Below are 21142 nucleotides of genomic sequence, written 5' to 3' on the forward strand. Positions count from 1 at the left end.
GATGCCTTTGAGAGAAAGAGAGAGAGAGAGAGAGAGAGAGTGTGTGTGTGTATTAGGGTTGCAGACGTGGAGGACCTGTCATTTCAGAAAAGATAGGCTTTTCTGCCGATTACTTCGGCACGAAAGACACGACCTTCCCACGGTTGACACTGACCCCCATTTCAAAGGTGGGGAAGTGGAGACGCGGAGGTGAATCCTGGCGAGTCCGGGGACTGTCCACCCACTCCCGCCGCATCGCAGGGCAGTGCGTTCAGGAGGGTGGGCTCTAGCACGGAGCAAGAATCACAGGTGCGGCGCCCACCGCGTCCCAGCGACCACCGCCGCCACCTCTGCCAGCGCGCAAGGTCTCGCCCTCTAGTCCCGCGGTGGTACGCGACCTCCCGGAGGGCGGAGGGCGCGGGCTGGGGGCGGGGCCTCCTTGTTGTTGTTTCTCCGGGGCACCGCCCCTCAGGGGGGCGCGGACCACGCGGCCGGAGGGCCCGCCTCCCCTCCCCCTCCCCGCCCAGCTCGCCCGCCTCTTTGTATCCAACATCCGGGTTTCCCCGCTGGCTCGGCTCCGCTGCCGCGGCTCAGGAGCCATTTTGGACTCGGTTCAGCTCCCCTCCCCCCACCCCTCCCCCCCGTTCATGGCCCCTCCGGACTCGGCCCCTGCGCCCGGGGCCCGGGCCCAGCCCCGCCGCGCTATGCCTGAGTCGGGCGCGCCCCGGCCCGCGCCCCGCCGCCGCCCCCCGGTCCCCGCGTCGCCCCGGAGCCCGGGCCGCAGCCTGCGCCGCCCGCAGCGGCCCTGAGCCCGGCCCCGCCGCCCGGCCCTTGGAGCCTGCACGCTGTCCGGGGACGAAGGCGCAGGAATCGCGCGGGGAACGAGACCTAAGGAAGAAGCGGGAAGAAGAGCGCAGCCGCCGCTGGGCCCTGCGCGCCCCGAGAGCGCCGCGCGGCCCTTCCCGCGGGCTCCGGGTGTCCGCGGGGCGGCGCCGCGGAACATGACGGCGCCCTGGGCGGCCCTCGCCCTCCTCTGGGGATCGCTGTGCGCGGGTGAGGACCGGGCGCGGCGTGGGGGGCGCGGGAAGGGCGCGCGGGGCCGGTCTCGGGCGCCGCGCGGTGTTTACCAACAAAGGGCGGGCCCGTGGCCTCCTCGCCGCGCCACCTGCACCCAGCTTGCCCTTCCCGGGGCGGGGACTGGGGGCGCGCTGGGCACCGTGCTTGCCGATCTTGGGGGGACGATCTTGTTCGTTCGGCGGTCTGGCGACCGCATGTTCCGGGCTGGGATCCAGAACCTCAGGTTCGGGGTTCAGGCTACTTGGGCGCGTGGAACCCAGGGAGATTCTGAGGAAAACCAAAGCGTGGAGAAGGTGGCCAGATCTAATGCCGGGTGGCGAGATCATAGGTGCAGGAGGGGCTGGGGATAGGACTGCGTGACCCTCAGAGCCACTAGGTGTTGCGAAGCGAAGGGGGCTGCTTCACACAGCTAGGAGGAGTCCCCTGCACCCCGTCCCACCGGCATCTGCCTTGTGTTCCCCTCAAAGCGGGCGGTTGGCGCCAGCTCCCACTTACGCCCGCTTTCTCTGCGGCGGCCCCAGGACGCGAGATGCGGTCACCCCAAAGGACTGCTTTGTTCAGGGCTCCTGAGAAGGGAGGTGGGGTGCGAAGGAAAATTAACAGGTCCGTTTGTGCCTCTGGGAAGCACGTGGCGGAGATGGGTGACCGGCAGGGCTAGTGTTAAGCTCGCGTGCCTGTGGTTGAGCGTGTGTGGGTGCGGGTGTATACACGCGGAGTTCCCGCTGGGAAAGCTTTTCCCCAAGACCGAAGCAGTGATTTTCCTCTTCTAGCGGTTTTGGGGCGCGCCCAACTCGGGTTGCGCGCAGCATTGGGCTCCGCACTCGGGTTCGGATGGCTCCAGGTAGACCCGGGAAGTGTGGGGAGCCGCTCTTTGAGGCTCTAGGGAGAAGACCAGGGAGGTCGGGGCGGTTGGTGCGCGGAAGCCAGGGCACTGGGTCCTGCGCGTCTTTGTTCCCAGCCCCCATTACACATGCAGCGCGGGTCCCCTGCCGCCCGCGGTGGCAGCAGCGCGGAGTCTGGGAAACCCGTGAAGGGCGGGGCCTGGCGTGCAGGGGCGGGGCAGGGATCCCCGCGCTCCTGCAGGGTGGCTGTGGGGGAATCTCCATCCCATCCCACCCCCACTCTAGGCCTCCTTTTAATGTAGCGTGGCTTAGCTGTCTACAGCCAAAACAAGTGAGTTGTCTGCGTGGAGTTTGGAGCTGCGTAGCCTGAGCACGGGGAGGAGGGGATGAAGACCCCCTTCTTGGTACTTGGGCACAGTGTGGGAGGGAGCGTCACGGCTTTTTTGGAGCTGTTTCCCGTGTAGTAGAAACAAAGTGGTGTTGTTGAACTCATTGCTCTCTCTTTTAAGTGCTGCTTTGAGATGCTTCTGAAGGGAAAGGAAGGCATTGCTTTTCAGAGGATAGGGCCGCGCAAACTGACTTAATAGACACGCAGTAGCCCCCTTGGGCTGTCTAGATCCCTCTTGAGGTCCTGGGCTCTTCCAAGCCCCAGCCTGCAGAGGGGACCTCCTTCTATGACAGGGCAGCCTCAGATCTGGAACCCTCATCCTAATTTGTCTCCATCTCATCTCACCAGTTCCATCTCCCTCCCTGAAGAGGATGGATGGGGCAGGGGCGGGGCGGGGGAGGATTGGGCCCCTGGAAGGACTTTATTTCCCTCTTTCCCACTACTCCCCCCACGTGGCTTGGGCAGTGCTGAGCAGTGTGTTCTGCGAAGTGAAGCACCTGGAGTTAGACTGGAATCCAAGTACCTATGTTCCTGTCCAGAGAGGAAGGTGGGGTGCCTGGGTGTTTCTTGTGACCACAACAGCCAGTTCTCTGGTGGCCACTGCCCTCACCTGTGAGGAGCTCTGGGAACAGCTGCCCCAGGCCCACGGAGGGGGAGAGCTGGCCCTCGTGTTCCTTCGATTTAATGGATCGCCTTCCTTCAAAGTCTTGACTTGCTGTTTAGAAGTACCCCATCACCTGCAGCACACACAGGAGGAGGATCAAGGACAGCACTGTCCAACAGAAGTGCAGCATCAACCATGTATATAACATAAAATTTTGTAGTAGTGTTACTGAAAGGAAAAAGAAACAGGTGTCTTAGTCTGTTTGGGCTGCTATAAATAAAGACTATAGGCTGTGTGACTTCAATAACAGAATTTGTTTCTCACAGCTCTAGTGTCTGGAAGTCCGAGATCAGTGTGCCAGTATGGTAGGGTTGTGGTCAGGGCCCTCTTTCTGGCTGGCAGATGGCTGTCTTCTCACTGCATCCTCACACGCCCTTTCCTCTGTGTTTGGAGGGCTAGGTAGAGAAAGATGATTCTTCTTCTTCTACTAACCCCAAATTGAGGGCCCTGCTCTCATGAACCAGTCTGACCCTGATTACCTCCCAAAGGCTCCAGCTCCAAATACCATCGTATTGGAGGTTAGGGTTTCAACGTACTGATTTTGAGGGGACACATAGAAACATTCAGTCTATAACTCTGAAACTAGTAATACGCTACATGTTAATTGAATTTAAATAAAACAAGAAAAAATAAACATTCAGTCTGTAACAAGGTGAAATTAACTTTAATGGTATGTTTATTTACCTTAATATATACCAAGTAATCATTTTCATCATGTAATAGTATTAAAACGGTTAATGAGACATTTTACATTTTTTGTACTATCATCAAAATCCAATTGTATTTTATTTTATTATTATTATTTTTAAAGATTTTATCTATTTGACAGAGGGACATAGAGAGGGAGTGGAGATGGAGAAGCAGGCTTCTTTCTGAGTAGGGAGCCTGATGCAGGGCTCGATCCCAGGACCCTGGGATCATGACCTGAGCCGAAGGCAGATGCTTAATGGCTGAGGCATCCAGGTGCCCTTCCAGTGTGTATTTTAAACTTAGAGAATATGTCAACTCAGACTTTCCCATTTCAGGTGCTCAGTAATCACATTTGGCTAGTGGTTATTATATTGTATGGTTCAAGTCTAGAAGAAAAGGGGGAATTTATGCTGTAATAATGGCACATGGTGTTTATTACAGGACCACTGTTCAGTTCTTCAAGTTTTTTGTGGTCTGTGCCTGGCTCAGTATCCTTGTGAAATAAGTTATTTGGTTCTTGCCTTGCAACGGACATCCTAGACACACTTCTGTGGGTCTCTTTAGAACTTCTGACATCTGTCTCTGTATATGGGGTTCAGATTAGGGCCTGTGGGGGTGGGGTGTATGCTTTCTGAGTGGAGTGTCAGGAGCCACTGGTGGAGGAGGACCTGATTCTTGTCTGTCCCATCAGGAACCACCAGCTTTGCCCCAAGTTGTCCTCAAGGGCTGGATACTCTCTGACCCACAGGTGTTGTGTAGTTCTCAGGAGAGAAGTGTGTGTGTATGATGAGTGAGGTGACCCTCAGGCTTGTTGTAGTGGTGGCTGTCAGGGATGCAGACCTCAGAGCCACAGGCCACTGGTGCCATCCCCCAGGGAAAGGCATCCTTTGCTCCCAATCCTTGTACCTGCTGGGTACTCCTTGCTGGCTGGCTGGGCTGCCCTTCCGGAGGAGTGGTCACTCTTATCTCTTAGAGGCTCTTCTGAGCTAAATGATACGAGGTGAGAAACTCACCCAGTCTTCCAGGCTCTGTGGCTATGTGAATAAACAAGTCCTGGGACCCCACAGCCTCCCACAGCTTGGGTGGGCCTCTGGTGTACTACTCTGCAGGGTTTTTCTGGGCATGGAGAATCCTCAAATAGCACCTGGACCTCTTCTGGCACTTGAGCTAAGGAATTTTCAGGGAGCCCAGTGAAGGGTGCCCATTCTGTACTGTGGACCTTTGTATCGTGAGCCCCTTGAGAATCTGATGAAAGCTGTGGACTCTTCCCCCAGGTGAATACAAATAGAGAGAGAGCACATGCACGTGAGAGCCAGGACAGGTATTGTGCATGCACACTTTCCCTTTAGCACTGATACCAGTAAGCCTGTAGCCCCCTGCGTTGGACTCTGTGAAGTCCTGGCTGCCCTACACGTAGCCACTGTACCAGGCCTGAGGGGCAACTTGTTGCCCTTGGTGGGGGGTGCACTGGATTTCTTCCCACATTGCTTCTAACCGCAGGATGGGACTTCTTTATTTCTGCCTTTTGTGATCCCTGTGTAGTGTTTACATTCCAGCCCTGCTCCCCTCCTTTTTCTCCTAGAGGCAGCCCTCCCTGGAGGGCCTATACATTCAGCCCCTTCCTGGGAGCTCAGGGTATTGTAGTTGGAGACCAAGGGACATCAAGTGAAGAGTTAAGATTCCCTTGTAGATACTGGCCTGTTACTGTGGATGGAGATTTGGGGGCTGTGAGGAGGAGCTGGCATGGGAATACTTTTGAGAATGACACTGGATAGACAGTTCTCAGGCAGGGTCCTGGCTGGGCAGACCTCATTCTAGGACAGGGTTTCTCAGTCTTGACACTATGGACAATCTGGACCCCATGATTCTCTGTTGTGTATGTGTTTGGAGGTGGTGGCGGGGAGACCTGTCTTGTGCCATGTAAGATGTTCAGCAGCATTCCTGGCCTCTGTTCTCTCAATACCAGTGGTACTTCTCATTGTGACAACAAAAATGTCCTGGGTAGAGGGCTTGCAAATCACCTCAGGTTGAGAACTCCAATCTAGAGTGTTCCCATGCTTCAAAGAGATAGTTGTGGGAGGTGGGGTTATCACTAATGCCCATAGCACCCCCCCTTCCCAGATTCAGGGTGGCAGGTTGGAGTCTCCTCAAAGCCTGGGAGATCCCTGCTTGCTCAGCCTGCTCGATCTTGAGAATTTGATTGGAAAGAGCTGCTCAGGAGTCCCTCCGCCAGCCAGCGAGGAGAATCCTGGCGTCCTTGAGTTTTCCCAGAAGCGGTTCGGGTTTCAGGGAGGTGGCAGCTGTAGGTGGCTGGGCAGCCTGCCTGCCCGCACCCGCCCACCCGCCTACCCGCCTCTGCCTGCCGCCTTGAGCTTTGCACGGGGGCCTCGCCCTCCCACTCGCGCAGAATGTCAGGCAGTGCGTGTTGCCCAGGCCACCGCGCCGCCTGGAACCCCGGGGCTGCCGGCCCGGGAGCCGCCCGAGCTGCGGCTGGGAGCTGAGGCTGGCCAGAGCAGCGCCGGGCTGCAGCAGGTCGTGGGCATGCCCCTGCCCTCGAGCAGGCCCGCCTGGCGCCCCGCTGAGCCCAGGGATGCCAGCGTAGGGGGGCAGCCTTTTCTCCGAGGTAAGGGCGCAGGCCTCCACCCTGGCCTCTGGGAGTTGGGGGGTAGGCCCTGGGAGGTGGGCTGGGCAGCGCGGCCGCCAGCACTGGCGGCCCTCACCCAGGGGGTTGGTCTCTCTGGGCGCGTGTGCTGGCTTGGCAGGTTGGCAGCCTCGTGTTTGTGCTCCATTCCAGCCTCTGCTAGGGAGGGCCTTCTGGGGGCTCCTCTCTAATCTCGAGCTCAGCAAGGCACAGCTTGCTGTACTGGGACCCTGATTGCAGACTGGGCCCTTCAGGCGGGAGGACACAGTGCCCATAGCTTGCATTTCCAGGTTCTCCACACCACTGCTGTGTCCCTGTTTATTGGAAGGGGTTGACACTTCTGGTTCCGTCCTGTTGCCTTCTCAGAATTCTTTATTTTCTTTCCTTCCTACACGTTCAGTCTTTGTTCTGCAATAGACACCCACCCCCTTGGGGCTTTTTTTTTCTTGGTCTTTCTCCACCAGACTGGGGCCCAGCCTGGCCCAAAGGGGCCTGTTTCCAGAGGACCTGGTGGCCCCACTCCTGGATGCCCAAGTTGGGGGTGAGGATAGGAATGGGGGAGAGGAGTGCTGCTGCCTTCTTTTAAGTTTGTCCGTGATGTCTCTGTCGGCTGTGCTGATTATAGGGGTTGGGGGTGAGCTGTGCTTCCTGGCCCAGGATCAATCATGGATGGCTTCCTGCCTTTGAACAGCCCCAGGCTTTGCCCTGGTTATTACAGTCTTGCTGGACACATATATTTGCCTTTTTCAGACTCAGGGACTGGCAGCCCTAGCTGGGTGTTTTCATTCATGGACATGTGGTTATTGGGAACAGGTGTTGGAAAGACAGCCTGGCCCACTGGGCAGATGTGTGGCCCTCCTCCCAGGGGACCTTCTCTAGGGGCCGGGCCTGCCACACAATGGGACTTCTCTTTGGTCAGCCTCTCGGCTGGAGCAGAGGTGTTTTGTGAGGTGAGCTGGTGTTCTTGTTTGCAAATGTTCCTCTGCCGACTATTTCAGTTCTACTCTGACAACCAAGGAGGCTAAAATTAGTTCTGGAAAGGAAGAGGAAGGCTGATTGGAAACCCAAGCCCTTGGCTGGAGGATGGAGAAGGCTGCTTCCCGGAGTTTGTGGTCAAGCATTTCGGAAGATGTGACCAGACCAGCTGTTGTCTGTCCATCTGAGGAGAGGGTGGGGCCCTGCTGGCCTCCTCAGCCTGAACCAATGGAAATGGGAGGCTGACTTGGAAGCTGACTCTCTTGAGTGTTGATGTCAGGATGTTTTTTTCTTCTGGCTTGTGTAGTGGTGCACAGTGTTTTCAGGTATGAGGACAATGCCTTTTAATGTCTAATGTCATTGACAATCCTCTTTCTACCTCCCACCCTCCCCCATTGTTTCAGAAAGAATGCGTGAGTTCTCAGAGCCCTGGGCCAACAGCCATGGGTTAATAAACCCATGCACTTTTGTGTACTTTTTGGGAATTTCCTTGTCACTCAAGTTTTGATGTTCCCTTCAGGTGCTCAATAGCCAGGCAGTCCAGGGCCTGCTTTAGAACTGGCTTGGGTGGGAAGTGGGTTAAAGAGGAGCCCTGTGGCTCATGTTTCATTGCGGGGGAGGTCTAGCCTTTCTGCCTGAGAAACTGGGGATCAGGGTTCAGCTGCTCTAGGACTTAGAAATAGAGGGTCTGAAAAGTTACAGAGGTGAATTCTGCTTTCCCTCCCACCAGGCTGGCCCTTCTTGTGAACCCCCAACCTGAGAGTGGGTCCTGTAGGGGCACTCAGGGGAAGGAGAACTAGGACAATGCAGTTCTGCCTCCTCTGCCCTGAGTAACCACTCTGAAACCTCCGTTTACTCAGGGGTCTCCTGGTTAGCTACCAGGGTATAGCTGGGGGGGTATAGAGGTCACTTGGGCCATATTTCTTTTCCCATTTTAAATTTTATTAATTTCTGATTTTACAAATAATACACATACATTCAACTGCAGAAACCAGAGCCTTTTACTACCCTCAGTCCCCACCTGGTCCCATCTGAGTCCTTCTACACATTTTATCTGTGCATCTGTGGAAGTACTTAGAGAAATAGGATTTTTTTTTTTGAAGATTTTATTTATTTATTTGACACAGAGAGAGATCACAAGTAGGCAGAGCAGCAGGCAGAGAGGGGTGGGGGAAGCAGGCTCCCCACTGAGCAGAGAGCCCGATGCGGGGCTCAATCCCAGGACCCTGAGATCATGACCTGAGCCAAAGGCAGAGACTTTAACCCACTGAGCCACCCAGGCACCCGGAGAAATAGGATTTTTTAACTTAAAATGGTATTGCTTCTTTTCAAACATTTAATTGGGGTATAAAATGCATGTAGAACAGTGTAATTATCCCAAGTGACAGCTTGATGAATTTTCACAGACTAAATATGCCTGTGTAATCAGCATCTAGGTCGAGAATCAGAAATTGACCAGTCCCTATCTCCACCAAGCCCTTTCTTGTTCCCTTCCAGTCTCTACCCCTACATCCCTAAGGGTAATCACCATCCTGACTTCTCACAGCCCACATTAGTTTTGCCTGTTCTTGTGCTTTATATGAATGGAATCTAACAGAGTGAATTGTTCTTTGTCCATCTTTTGCTTACCATGTGTATGATTTAATATCTGTATTGTTGCATGTCATGGCTTTTAAATTCAGAGGGATGTTTTGGCACTCTTTCTCGTATGTATGGATCTACCTGATCATTTTAATCGCTGTGTGAAATTTCAAAGTTTGTATATGGACTACATTTTATCTAGTCTGTTGATGGATTTTCTGATTGTATACAGTTTATGCAGGTTGGTTCTTAAGGACAGATGATGAGGAATTTCTGGGTCATAGGATGTGTGTACTTTATTTTTACCAAGATTTATTTATTTAAGGTATCTCTGTACCAAATGTGGGGCTCAGACTCACAGCCCTAACATCAAGAGTTGCGTGCTATACTGACTGAGCCAGCCAGGCCCCCCAGGACATGTATATTTTAAATTTTAATAGGTACTGAGAAATGGCTATACTGTTTTTCCCTCCACGAGGCTACCCAGGTGATGGCAGTGGGGGCAGAAGTTGGGTGAGATGGCAGGTGGCCTCCTGTAGCTATCTGTAGGCCTCTCCTCCCCCTCCAAAAATGTGAGATTGCAGAGGTTGGAAATAGCCCACTTCGTAAAAGGTGCCCAGACAAGGTCTAGTGTCTGAGGAGAGCCAGAGAGGCTCCTTCCTGTGTCTGAGCCTCCTGTGTTGATAGAGGAGAGGTAGCAATGGACTTGCCAGTAAATGCTGCTCTGGGTTTGGGATGGCTATGCGTGTGTGTGTCTGTGAGTTCACCAACCAGGCTTTACACTGCCTTCAGCCTCCAGAGAGACGGAGGCACTTGCTGAAGGTTGTGAGGAGCTGTGCATAACAGAACACCAGCACTGGTGACCCCGGTGCAGTTGACAAGATTGTGGCATGGCAGGATCCTCATTTCACATGTGGGGATAATGGTGGCAGGGGATATAGGAGACACTTGCAGAAGAATTATTTTAGAATCTGCTGAGGAGCTTCTTATGACAGAAGGGGCTCTAGTGAGCTTCACTTCTGTCTGTTCCCTTGTATAACTTTCTGCCACTAATGGCCACGGAACTAGGGAAGATAGTTTGAGATAACATTTTTCCAGAGCCTTTGCTTTCCTAGTCTGCTTCTTCAGCATGCTGTCCGCTGTTTCACCACTCTTTCCCTGGGATTCCTTGTGTAAACCCACTTGTCAGGCTCTGCTTGTGGATTTAGGTGACTGTGGACTTACAGTACTGTTTCTAGGATGAATGACATCTCGGTCAGCTTTCCCACTTTGTGCAGGTGATGTGCACTGTCTGTGCCTTACACTGATAGGGCAGCCACAGAATGGGTGGCTTTGAAATACCATAGACTGGGTGTCTTCAGTAACAGAAATGTATTTTCTCACAGTTCTGGAGGATGGAAGTTCTCCTCCGGGAACCAGCAGGGTTGGTTTCTGGTGAGGACTTTCTCTGGCTTGCAGATAGCTGCCTACACACTGTGTCCTCACATGGTCTTTTCTCTGTGTGTGCATACACTTCTGGTGTCTTTTCCTCTTCATCCGAGGCTACCAGTCCTGTAGGATGAGGGCTCTACCCTTACAGCCCAATTTGACCTTAATTACCTCTTTAAAGGCTTTACGTTCAGTACAGTCACATTGGGAGTTAAGAATTTTGGGGTGGGGGAGACACTCAGTTCAGTCCCCAACAGTCTGAAATAATAAAATTGGTTGAAAGGGAATTCTGTTTCCCTTTTGAGTTACACTTTGGAGTGGAAGTTACTTTTTCCATGCCTCTAGGGTCTGATTAAACACTTCCATGGATGGGATTATCTACATAGGTGATTTCAGTTTCTTTGTATGGGTAGAGCCCCTTTGGGTATTATGTGCTCCTGAAAATAGCCTAAAAGCTGAGTAAAAAGTAGATATGGAAGCTTCCTCTTATGATGACCAAGACCAGCCATCTTTCTGAAGGCATCTGGAAAAGATGGACAGATTGCAACAACATCTCTGGCTGAAAGCATCGTACAGCTAAGAAGATACTGAAGACCTACCAGGACAGGATATGTGTGAGGCCCTGGGTGGCGACTTTGATGTTTGAGTCTCTCTTTAGCCCTTCCATATGGGCAACCAAGAGGGTTGCATTTGCATTTGATGGCCTTGTGGGGCTAGGAAAACAGGGATTGGAGTTTTCAACAGAGGGCAAGGCAAGTATGGTGAACCCCTCCTTTTGAGTTGGAACTCCAAAAACTTGGGGCAAAGGGGAACCAAAAGAAGACAAATCTAAAGCAGGATTAGGATGTTCTGGAGTTAATAGTGCCCTTAGCTGCCTGCTAGGAACACATGTAACATTATAGGAATGTAACAGCATTGTAGGCCTCAAGTTATTTTACAGACAATTTTGCACATATCATTACTGGGTGATCATGATCATTTAAAATAAGTAGCCATTTTAAATAAATAAATAAATAGCTTCAACATCACAGTTGAAGCAAAGCCTGTGTGAGCTCCAGACTGGAGTTATCATAGGTATATTGAAAAATCATGCTTGCTTCGATCAAGGAGATGAAAGTGGGGATTTCAGTAGAGAGCTAGAAGAATATTTAAGAGCTAAACAAAAACTCTATTATAGATCTACGTTGTATATGGACAGAAATTAAGAACTCAGTGGATGATTTTATCAGGAGATTAAGTAAAACTGAAGAGAGTATTAATGAACAGGAAGACAGATCAGAGGATAATATACAGACTTAGTCCTGGAAAGAGAAAAAGATAATACAGAAGAGAGGGAAAGATACAGAGAGGACGAAGCGAGAAGGGCTAAGATCCATGTAATCAGAGCCACAGAAATGACCAGAAACAAAAGACAGAAGCAGAAGAGATAATAGCTGAGAACTTTGCAAAATGAATGAAATGCGTCAAGCCACAGGTTCAAGATGCACTGTGAACCTAGATAAGGTAAATAAAATTTACACACCTATTCTTATTCCGGCCAAACTTCTGAACACCAAGGAGAGAATCTTCAAAGGCAGCCAGAGAAAAAAGGCATATTTACAATCAAAAGAGCAATGGTTATATTGACATCTAACATCTCAGTAACAGTGGAAGCCAGAAGACAATGGAATGATAGCTTTAATGCTAAAAGAAATAATTGTCAACCTAAACTTCTATATTAAGTGAAACTGTCTGTCAAGAATGAAGGTATCAGGGCACCTGGGTGCCTCAGTCATTTAAGCTTCTGACTCTTGATTTTTGCTCAGGTCATGACCTTAGGGTGGTGCAGTCGAGCCCCATGTCTGGCTCCACACTCGGCAGGAAGTCTGCTTGAGATTCTCCCTCTCTCTGTCTCTCTGCCCTTCTTCCCTCCTCTTTAAAATAAATACATAAATTAAAAAAAAAAGAGTGAGGGTATCGAGTAAAGAGAGTGTTCTTCAGGCAGAAGCTAAGTGATCTAAATGGGAGGTCATAGATGCAGAAAAGAATGACGAACACTGAAAATGATATGCATTTGGACATGAAAGAAGTGTGTTACTGAGTTTGAAATACATATAAAAGCATCACATGACAACAATGCTATATGGAGAGTGCAGTGAACATAGAATTTAATTGTTCTAAAAGTTCTTACATTGGCCACCATGAAGATGAAACTACCCGTTAATGTTAGGTTTTGATAATTCAAGGAGGCATCTCTGGGGTAATCACTAAAGGATAGAAAGGTGATAACTTTCAAGCTAATAAAGGGGACAGATGGAATAGTAGGGAATTCACAAATTGAAAAGAAAGCAATAAAAGTGAGATAAGGGAACATAGAGCAGGAAAGGTAAATAGAACTAATATCCTTAATGAATATAAGATGCAAAAGTCTTTTAAACATTCACAAATAGAATCTAGCAATATGTAAAAAAAAAATACATCATGGCCAACTATTTAGTCTCAACTATTTTAATTGGTTTAACAATTGAAAATCTAATCTGCCATCCATGTTAACAGAGCAAAAACAAAACAAGAAACAAAACAAAACAAAAAATTATCTCAGTAGATGCAGAAAAAGCCTGTAGGGTATAATCTTTAATTCTTGGAGTAAAACAGTTTGGAAATGCAAAGGACTAGAAAGAGTCAAGGCTATCTTAAAGAAAAAGAACAAGTTGTGCCTACTGGATTTGAGGATTAAAATGGTAAGCTTTTGGGATGCCTGGGTGGCTCAGTGGGTTAAGTGTTTGCTTTGGACTCAGGTAGTGATCTGGGTGTCCTGGGATTGAGCCCCACATCATGGTCCCTGCTTGGAAGGGAGTTTGCTTCTCCTTCTCCCTCTGCTCCTCCCCCTGCTCATGCTGTCTCTCTCTCTCTCTCTCAAGTAAATAAAATCTTTTAAAAAATAAAATGGGAAGCTTTTGGTGCTAGATAGCTAAATAGACAATGGAATAGAATAGAAAGTCCAGAAATATATCCATGCCTATATGGATGCTTAATTTAAGACAAAGGAGAAACACAGAAGTTGGAAAATGGACCGCTTTTCCCATAAGAGTCAAAGCATTTCAGTTCTTTTGAAGTGATATTTCATAGGCGTGAGAAATTGTTTCAGTATTGGGAAGTGGTACTAGTTGATGGGGCTTCAACAGGGGAATAAATCACCCATTTTTGTCTCTTAGTATTATAAAATTTCATCTTAATAACCACTCTAGCTATGTTGACATGGTATTTTTATTTCCGTTCATTTACTTTCAACTTGTCTTTGTGAATTTTTTGTTTCAGATTATTCAGTGTTAGAATTTCCATCTGGTTCCTTTTTTTGTAGGTTTTTTGTTTTTTTAAAGGTTTTATTTATTTATTTGAGAGAGTGATCAGGAGTGAGTGGGAGAGGCAGAGGGAGAGCAGACTCCCTGCTGAGCAGGGAGCCCGTTGTGATGCGGGGCTTATTCCTAAAACCCTGAGGTCATGACCTGAGCTGAAGGCAGACACTTAACCAACTGAGCCACGCAGACACCCATTTTTTGTAGGTTTTATTTCTCTGCTGACATATCCTATCAGTGCCTTCATTGAAATGTATTTTCCTTTAGTTTCTTGAAGTATGCTTCTGATAGTTACTTTGAAATCTTTGCTAATTCCAACATCTGATCATCTTAGAATTAGTCTCCAGCAATTGTCTATTCTCTTGAATATGAGATACATTACCTATTTTTTATATAATCTTGGGTTATATCTAAATATTGTGAATGATAATTATAGAGCCTCTGAATTCCATTATGTTCCTCTTAAAAGCATTGTTTGTTTTGAGTTTGTTTTGTTTTGCTGGTGGTTTTTTGTTTGTTTTTTTTTATTTTTGTGTTAATAAGTGGTTATATTGGCTGAATTCATAAACTCTTCCGTGGTGTGTAGCTTCTGAAATATCTGTTTTAGCTCCTTTAGGCTTTCTTGGTTGCCTGAAGTGTGATTGGTGCCTGTGTAGTTAAAGGTCAGCCAGCAGTTTGAGCAGAGTTCACATGTAGACTCTGGCTCCCATCCCAGTGTGGCTGTCACCCTGTATCTCCTTTGGTCTTCATCTTTAAGATACCTATCACTATCTCTTGTGTTGCATCTTTGGGTTTTTGTATCCTTGTTGTATCTTCTTTTTTTGTTTGGTGGAGCATATCGTCTAGTACCTTTTTGAGAAAGGGTGAATAAGAGGTACATTTTTATGATCTTACTTTTCTCTCTTCTTCCTTCACATTTCATTAATAGTTGACTAGGTATGAGCTTATAAATAGGAACCCCCCCCCATTGGCTGCAGGAAGTATAAAGCTATTCTGATTCCTAACTTTTTATAGGTGACATTTCTCTCTTGATAGACATTTGTTATGGGTTCTTTTCTTGTCCCCACTGTGGTGAAATTTCACAGTGATAGGCCTTGCTGGGAGGCCTGTTTTCATCCACCGTGATGGTCTTTGATTTCTTCTCTTGTTTTCTCCTTCCACAACTCCTGTTACTTACGTCTTGAACTTCTGGACTGGGCCTCTAGATTCCTTTTCTGTTTTCTCTCATATTTCCTGTATTTGTGTGTGTTTACTTGACTTTGTGAGATTACTTCAGTGTTATCTTTTATTCCTGTTGGTTTTAATTTCTGCCACCATATATATATATGTGTATGTATATATATATGTTTTTAAAAAATTTTTTTAAAGCTCTTTCATTCTCTGATCTTTTAACAATGCCATTCTGTTTATTTTTCATGAGTGCATTGGTTTTCTTTTTTTAGCTCTCTGAGGGTATTGGTAGAATTTTTGTGAAGTGAAGTTATCTTCTCCCTACATAATCTCTGTTTTCTCCAAGTTGGGTCCCCCCCCCCCCCCTCTTTTTATCTCTGTCTTTCAGGTATGTGGCTTTCCTAGACCTGTTAATATTTAAGGATGGACCTGAATACTGATTGGGAGCTCTGAGCTTCTGAGTGGAACCTGCCAACTAACTGTAGGATGATCTGATGGGGTTGTTTTTGAAGCTAGTTAGACTCTCCTGAAAAGTATCTTCTGCTTTCTCTTTGGGGATTGGTGGGGGAGGGTAGTATAGGTCTGGCTGCCAACATCCTAGGAACCACGGTGGGAGGACAGCTGGAGTTTCTGTACTTTGTATATTGTTCTGTATATGTCTTGTTTCAGTATGGTACCTGTGTCCTCAAATTTTCCCACTGCTCCCTTTTCAGAGGCTCTTTATTTTATCTTCTTTAGAAAATAACCTACTGTCTGCTGGGTTGGAGGAAGCAGCCCCCAGGCATGGTGAGTGGTAGTAAGCTCTGAGGATCTGGCCAGCCTTTCTGTCTTTGGATTCATCTTCACCCCCACTCTTACAGAGACATCTGATTACACAGATTCCTGAGTTTTGGAGGATCCTGTGGTGGAAATTGTGTTGCTTTTCAGCTTTCTCCACAACCAACTCAGGAGTCTGTGTGGTTATTGACTGCTTGTGTTTCTGCTTTCTAGCTTCAGAATTTCATTTCTGTGTTTTTTTCCTGGGTTTGTTTGTTTGTTTTTTGCCTCTATGGGTTTTATGTTTTAAAAACTTCTCTGTGCTGTGGTTTTCATGGAAGTACAGGAGATAGAAAAAGTAATACTTGTGTATAATCTGTAACCTTTACCTGGAAGCTCTCTTTTTAGTATTCTTTAGAAATGGTGTGGCTTGGAAAAGGCAAGGATTGCAGAGAAGGCCCTGGACCACCCACACTTTGTTCTATGGGAGGATGGTGTCTGGGACTTGTTTACAGAGTCGAAGCTGGAAGTGAATTGAGGTGACCTGCTTGATTTCCTTGTTGCTAGGCTGGGCTTGTGAAAGCATATAGAGCTCTTCCTATCACTCTTGGAAAATGCTTCTGGATTTACATTTTGGCAATAATAGTGAAATAGTTGATAATAATATATATATTATAATAGTAAAACAGTTGATAAACGTCCTCATGCAAGACACATAGAAATCTGGATAAGATATAATTAATATCCTTTTAAAATGGATGTGCGGGCACCTGGGTGGCTCAGTTGGTTAAAGACTGCTGTTGGCTCAGGTCATGATCCTGGAGTCCCACGATGGAGTCCCGCATCAGGCTCCCTATACAGCAGGGAGTCTGCTTCTCCCTCCACCTGCCCCTCCCCTCTCTCGTGTGCTCTTGTGCGTGCATGCGTGCTCTCTCTCTCTCTCTCTCTCAAATAAATAAATAAAATCTAAAAAAAAGTTAAAGAAATTAGAATGGATATGTAGGAAAGTAAGGGAGAAGCAAGAGGAGGCTGAAAATTAGAACTGTATTAGTTCTAATTAGGACTCTGTCCCTATCCCTAAACTTAGAGGTGTAGGTTTAGTGGCATTGTGTAAGGCACTTAGAGATAAGGTATGAAATTGAGAGACTGAGGCCCTCATATGATAAAACTTCTGTGGGGTTATACCTTCAGTGAAAGTATGGACTAGAAGAAACATTCTTTTGCTGACAAAGGGAGTATATAATGAAATCGTCTTGGCCTAGGTTGATAGGGAGGCCGGTAGTTTCCCTTGAGAATTTATAACCATGGTTCTGTGCTTACATGAGCTTGGAGTTGAAGTTTATACCAACTAGTGTTCTCTGGGAAACTTGAAGTTGAGAAATTAAAGTGATTCCAAATTGATGATATCCTAGAAAGTTTGGCAGAAGCAAAAACATAAATTATCTCTGGAACATTGCCCCCTCAAACTTGGCCTTCGAGTATTCTCACAGAAGAGGCCTGATGAACATAAGATCTGTATCCAAAAACAGAATCCAAAATTCTGAGAATCCTAAATTCCAAACACACCAGGAAATAAGATACCATGAGTGAAAAATCATCATCAGACTAACAGGTGGCAGAGATAAATGTTCAAGAAATTAAATTATGGAGTTAATAAAATAAGGGTTTGGAAGTATGACAACGGAAGTATCAAAATCAAGAAACTTTTTTTAAAAATAGAGCTTCTAGAAGTGAAAAAATGGGTTAATTGAATTTATAAATTAAGTAGAAGAGCTAAACAGCAAATTAGACACAGCTAAAGAGAGAATTAATAAATTGGAAGTTAGGCCATATACAATTATCCATAGTGGTGCCTAGACACAGAATTGGAAAACGTAAAGGCAGGGTTAAAATACTGGAGAGAGGGGCATCTGGGTGCCTCAGTGAGTTAAGCCTCTGCCTTCGGCTCAGGTCATGATCTCAGGTTCCTGGATTGAGCCCTGCATTGGCCTCTCTGCTCATCAGGGAGCCTGCTTCCCCCTCTCCCTCTGCCTGCCTCTCTGCCTACTTATGATCTCTGTCAAATAAATAAATAAAATCTTAAAAAAAAATACTGGATAGAATGAGAAAGTCTAATATACTTCATTTATTTATTTTTTTGAAGATTTTGTATATTTATTTGAGAGAGCGCATGTGAGAGAGAGAGCACAAGCAGCGGGGGAAGGGCAAAGGAAGAGGGAGAAGCGGACTCCCCGCTGAGCAGGGAGCCTGATGCAGGACTTGATTCCAGGACTCTGGGATCATGACCTGGGGGCCCAAAGCAGACTCTTAACTGACTGAGCCACACAGGTTCCCCAAGTCTAATATACTTTAATAGGAATTTCAGAATCATAGAATAGAGAGATGCAATACTAAAATTAATAAAAAGCCAAGAATTGTTCAGAATTGATAATAGAAGTAAATCATTGAATAAAAAGTATATTTTTCCAAGCAGTGTAAATAAACATATACTTAGACACATGGCTCATAGTGAAACTGTAAAGAGATGATCTAAGAAAGTAGCCAAAGAGAAAAGACAGAGTATCTACAAAGTTAAAATAATAGCAGACTTTTCAGCAACAAAGTAGAAGTCAGAATACTGTGGAATAATATTTTCAAAATGACAAGAGAAGATAACTCAGCCTGAAAGTTTATGTTCTTTTAAACTGTCAGTTGGGAAACAGGGCAAAATAACATTTTCAGAAAAGCAAATAAAAGCTTTTCTACCAAAAGATCTTTACTGAAGGAGGATGTTCTTTTAGAAGGACAGTGGTCCCAGAAGGAAGAGCAGAGATGTAGGGTTGGCTGAGCAGACGAACTGATGAAAGTATGGACAAATAAGAAAATACTGAGTGTGTACAATAAAGGTCATATCTGCTTTGGAAGGCAGATAAGAACAGTGGTAGCAGATTAAATATTTAACACCAATATTACATCAAACTGATTCCGTGTTGTTGGAAGAAGGTAGTTGGGTCTAAAGCAGTTAAGTTCCTGTGAGGGATGGTAGAGATGTTGATTAACTTAAGCATAAATAGTACGTATTAAAGTTTAAAGGCTAGCTTGTAATAGAATAGATACAGAGTGAGTTATTTCCAGACCAGAGTGGCTGAAATGTGGAATTAAAAGAAGATATTCAAAGGTGGTAGCAGTAGAGAAAAAAAAAAAATGTAAACTTAGCAGTCATCATGAATATAATGGGACTCAGTTCTAGGTCACAGACAGTGTTAAGGGACGCCTGGGTGGCTCAGTTGGTTAAGCAGCTGCCTTCGGTTCAGGTCATGATCCCAGCATCCTGGGATCGAGTCCCACATCGGGCTCCTTGCTCGGCGGAGAGCCTGCTTCTCCCTCTGCCTCTGCCTACCATTCTGTCTGCCTGTGCTCGCTCTCTCTCCCTCTCTCTCTGACAAATAAACAAAATCTTTAAAAAAAAAAAAAGGGGGGCGCCTGGGTGGCTCAGTGGGTTAAGCCGCTGCCTTCGGCTCAGGTCATGATCTCAGGGTCCTGAGATTGAGCCCCGCATCGGGCTCTCTGCTCAGCAGGGAGCCTGCTTCCTCCTCTCTCTCTGCCTGCCTCTCTGCCTGCTTGTGATCTCTCTCTGTCAAATAAATAAATAAAATCTTAAAAAAAAAAAAAAGACAGTGTTAAGTTGAACTGGAAGAAAAAGATAAAGATTTAAAATAAAAGAAAAAGATAAATTCAGAAAAATACTAACCACAAAATGTTGTATATCTACATTAACCTTTTTGGTGAAGAGCAAATGAACAAATAAAGGGGGTTACTATATGGTTAGAAAGTTTTAATACCAAGACTATATAAAGAATTCATGCAAGTCCTGGGAAAAGCAGCCTAGCAGAAAAATGGAAAAGGATGTGAACAGGCATTTCTTAGAAGTAGAGGTTAATAAACACAAAAGGATGATCAGTTTCACACATAATTGAGAAATGGGGATCAAAACTCTCCTACACCGTTTCATAACTGATCAGATGAGCAAATACTGGGGTGAATGTGTAGCTTAGTGGGGCTGTAGTCTTCTGGGAACATGAATTGGTACATCCAAATGGGTCCTTGGGAGAAAAGTTTGACAGTCTCAGGTGAGTTGAAGATGCTCCTACCTTATGATAGGACCCAGCATCTCTAACATACCCTCTGCCTGCCCGCGTGTGAGCACAAGAAAACACACAGGACAAGTCCAGAGGCTTCCTGGTGGCTGCGCTCAGATCCTTACCCCTTGTAAATAACCTAGAAGTGCAGTGGGGGGCTGGCCACTTCCCTTGTGAGCTCGGACTGCGGAGCCGGGCTGCTTGGGTTCCAAAACCAGGCTGCCTGGTTTTGACACTTGGTAGTTACTTGGGGAAGATACTTCACCTCATTGTGCCTCAGCTTAGGATACATTTATTTATTTACTTATCTGTTTATTTGAGGGGGGGGAGGGGTAGCGGGAGAGGGAGAGAAAAAATCTTAAGGTGTGGAGCCCTACCTGGGCTCAATCTCATAACCCTGAGATGATGACCTGAGCCGAAATCAAGAGTTGGATGCTTAACCACCCAGGCACCCCTAAATAATTATTTGCAAAATGCTTAGTTTAGTGCCTGCTATGTGTTTGTTAAATGAATGTGTATCAGTGTGGATGGCTCACAAATAAATGGGTCAAGTCAAACAAGCCAGTGTGTCAAGAGGTTGTTTGGCTGCTGGGAACGTGCTGGAGCTCTTCTGTTGTGTGCCAGTTCAAAGGTACAAGTATACATGCATCATGGATTCTGTTCTGCCCCACTCTCTGTCTGTGCCACTCCACCTGGAGTCTGGGGAGTAAGGGAGAGCACTGGCCCCCTCTCAAGTATGGAGGCCTGGAGGCTTCTGGGAGGAGGGTGCACCTTGGCATGCTGACAGCAAAGGACTGAGGTGGATGTGGTGGGCTGCATCCCTTTCTCACTGGTCTACGATGCCCCTGTGGTTGGGGCTGGGCCCCTGTGGTTGGGGCTGGGCATCTGCTTCCTGTGGAGGGAGAGGGGGACTGCCGAGTGGCTTCAGGAGCCAAGGGTAGAGTGCAGCCGGTTGCTGGTTGCTGGGGTCTGAAGCTGCTCTGGGAGATGTTGGCCGGGCTGGATGTACCCCAAGCCCAGAGCTCAGGGAGCCCCAGGGGAGGTGTGGCCACGCTAGCTCCATACCCTCCTGCGCGGGCTGTGCCTTAATCGCCCCCCCACTTCTGCATCCCTCTGTCACTCTTCCCTCCCTGTTGTGCTTCCAGTGCCTCCCAGGCAGTATCTGGGTGGGCTTTCCCCTGCATCCCCCCAGCACATAGTGGGCTGTGTCCAAGGCCAGCTGGACTGGGAAACACGTCCCTGTGCTTGTCTTCGAGTTTCAGAACTGGTCTTTTTAGGGCAAGCTCCGGAATGTTGGTTCAGAGTGGAGTGTGTATTTCTCGGGGGTGGTATGTGACCAGGAGTGGGGTTTCTCTGCCCACCTGGGCTGAGGGCTTGGGGAATACAGGGGTGTTCTTTCCAACAAAGTCTAAGCCCCTTGGAATCTAGGGACTGCCTGTTGGGGACACTGCTACTTGTATCCATAGTTCATCTGGAGGCCAGCAGTTGGGTTGGCTGT

At 47.5% G+C, this 21142-nt stretch overlaps 1 protein-coding gene across 1 annotated transcript in view; it reads left to right on the plus strand.

The window, feature by feature from the left end:
• Window positions 1-980: 980 nt before the first annotated feature.
• Window positions 981-21142, plus strand: part of LOC111159108 (activin A receptor type 2B) — a 31636-nt gene continuing 11474 nt past the window's right edge. Inside the window, exon 1 of the mRNA XM_022521513.1 lies at window positions 981-1032. Coding sequence (XP_022377221.1) covers window positions 981-1032 — 52 coding nt within the window. The remainder of the gene's footprint in view (window positions 1033-21142) is intronic.

This window comes from Enhydra lutris, unplaced genomic scaffold (assembly GCF_002288905.1).
Source record: "Enhydra lutris kenyoni isolate GAN:26980312 unplaced genomic scaffold, ASM228890v2 scaffoldscaffold66, whole genome shotgun sequence".
Lineage (NCBI taxonomy): Eukaryota > Metazoa > Chordata > Mammalia > Carnivora > Mustelidae > Enhydra > Enhydra lutris.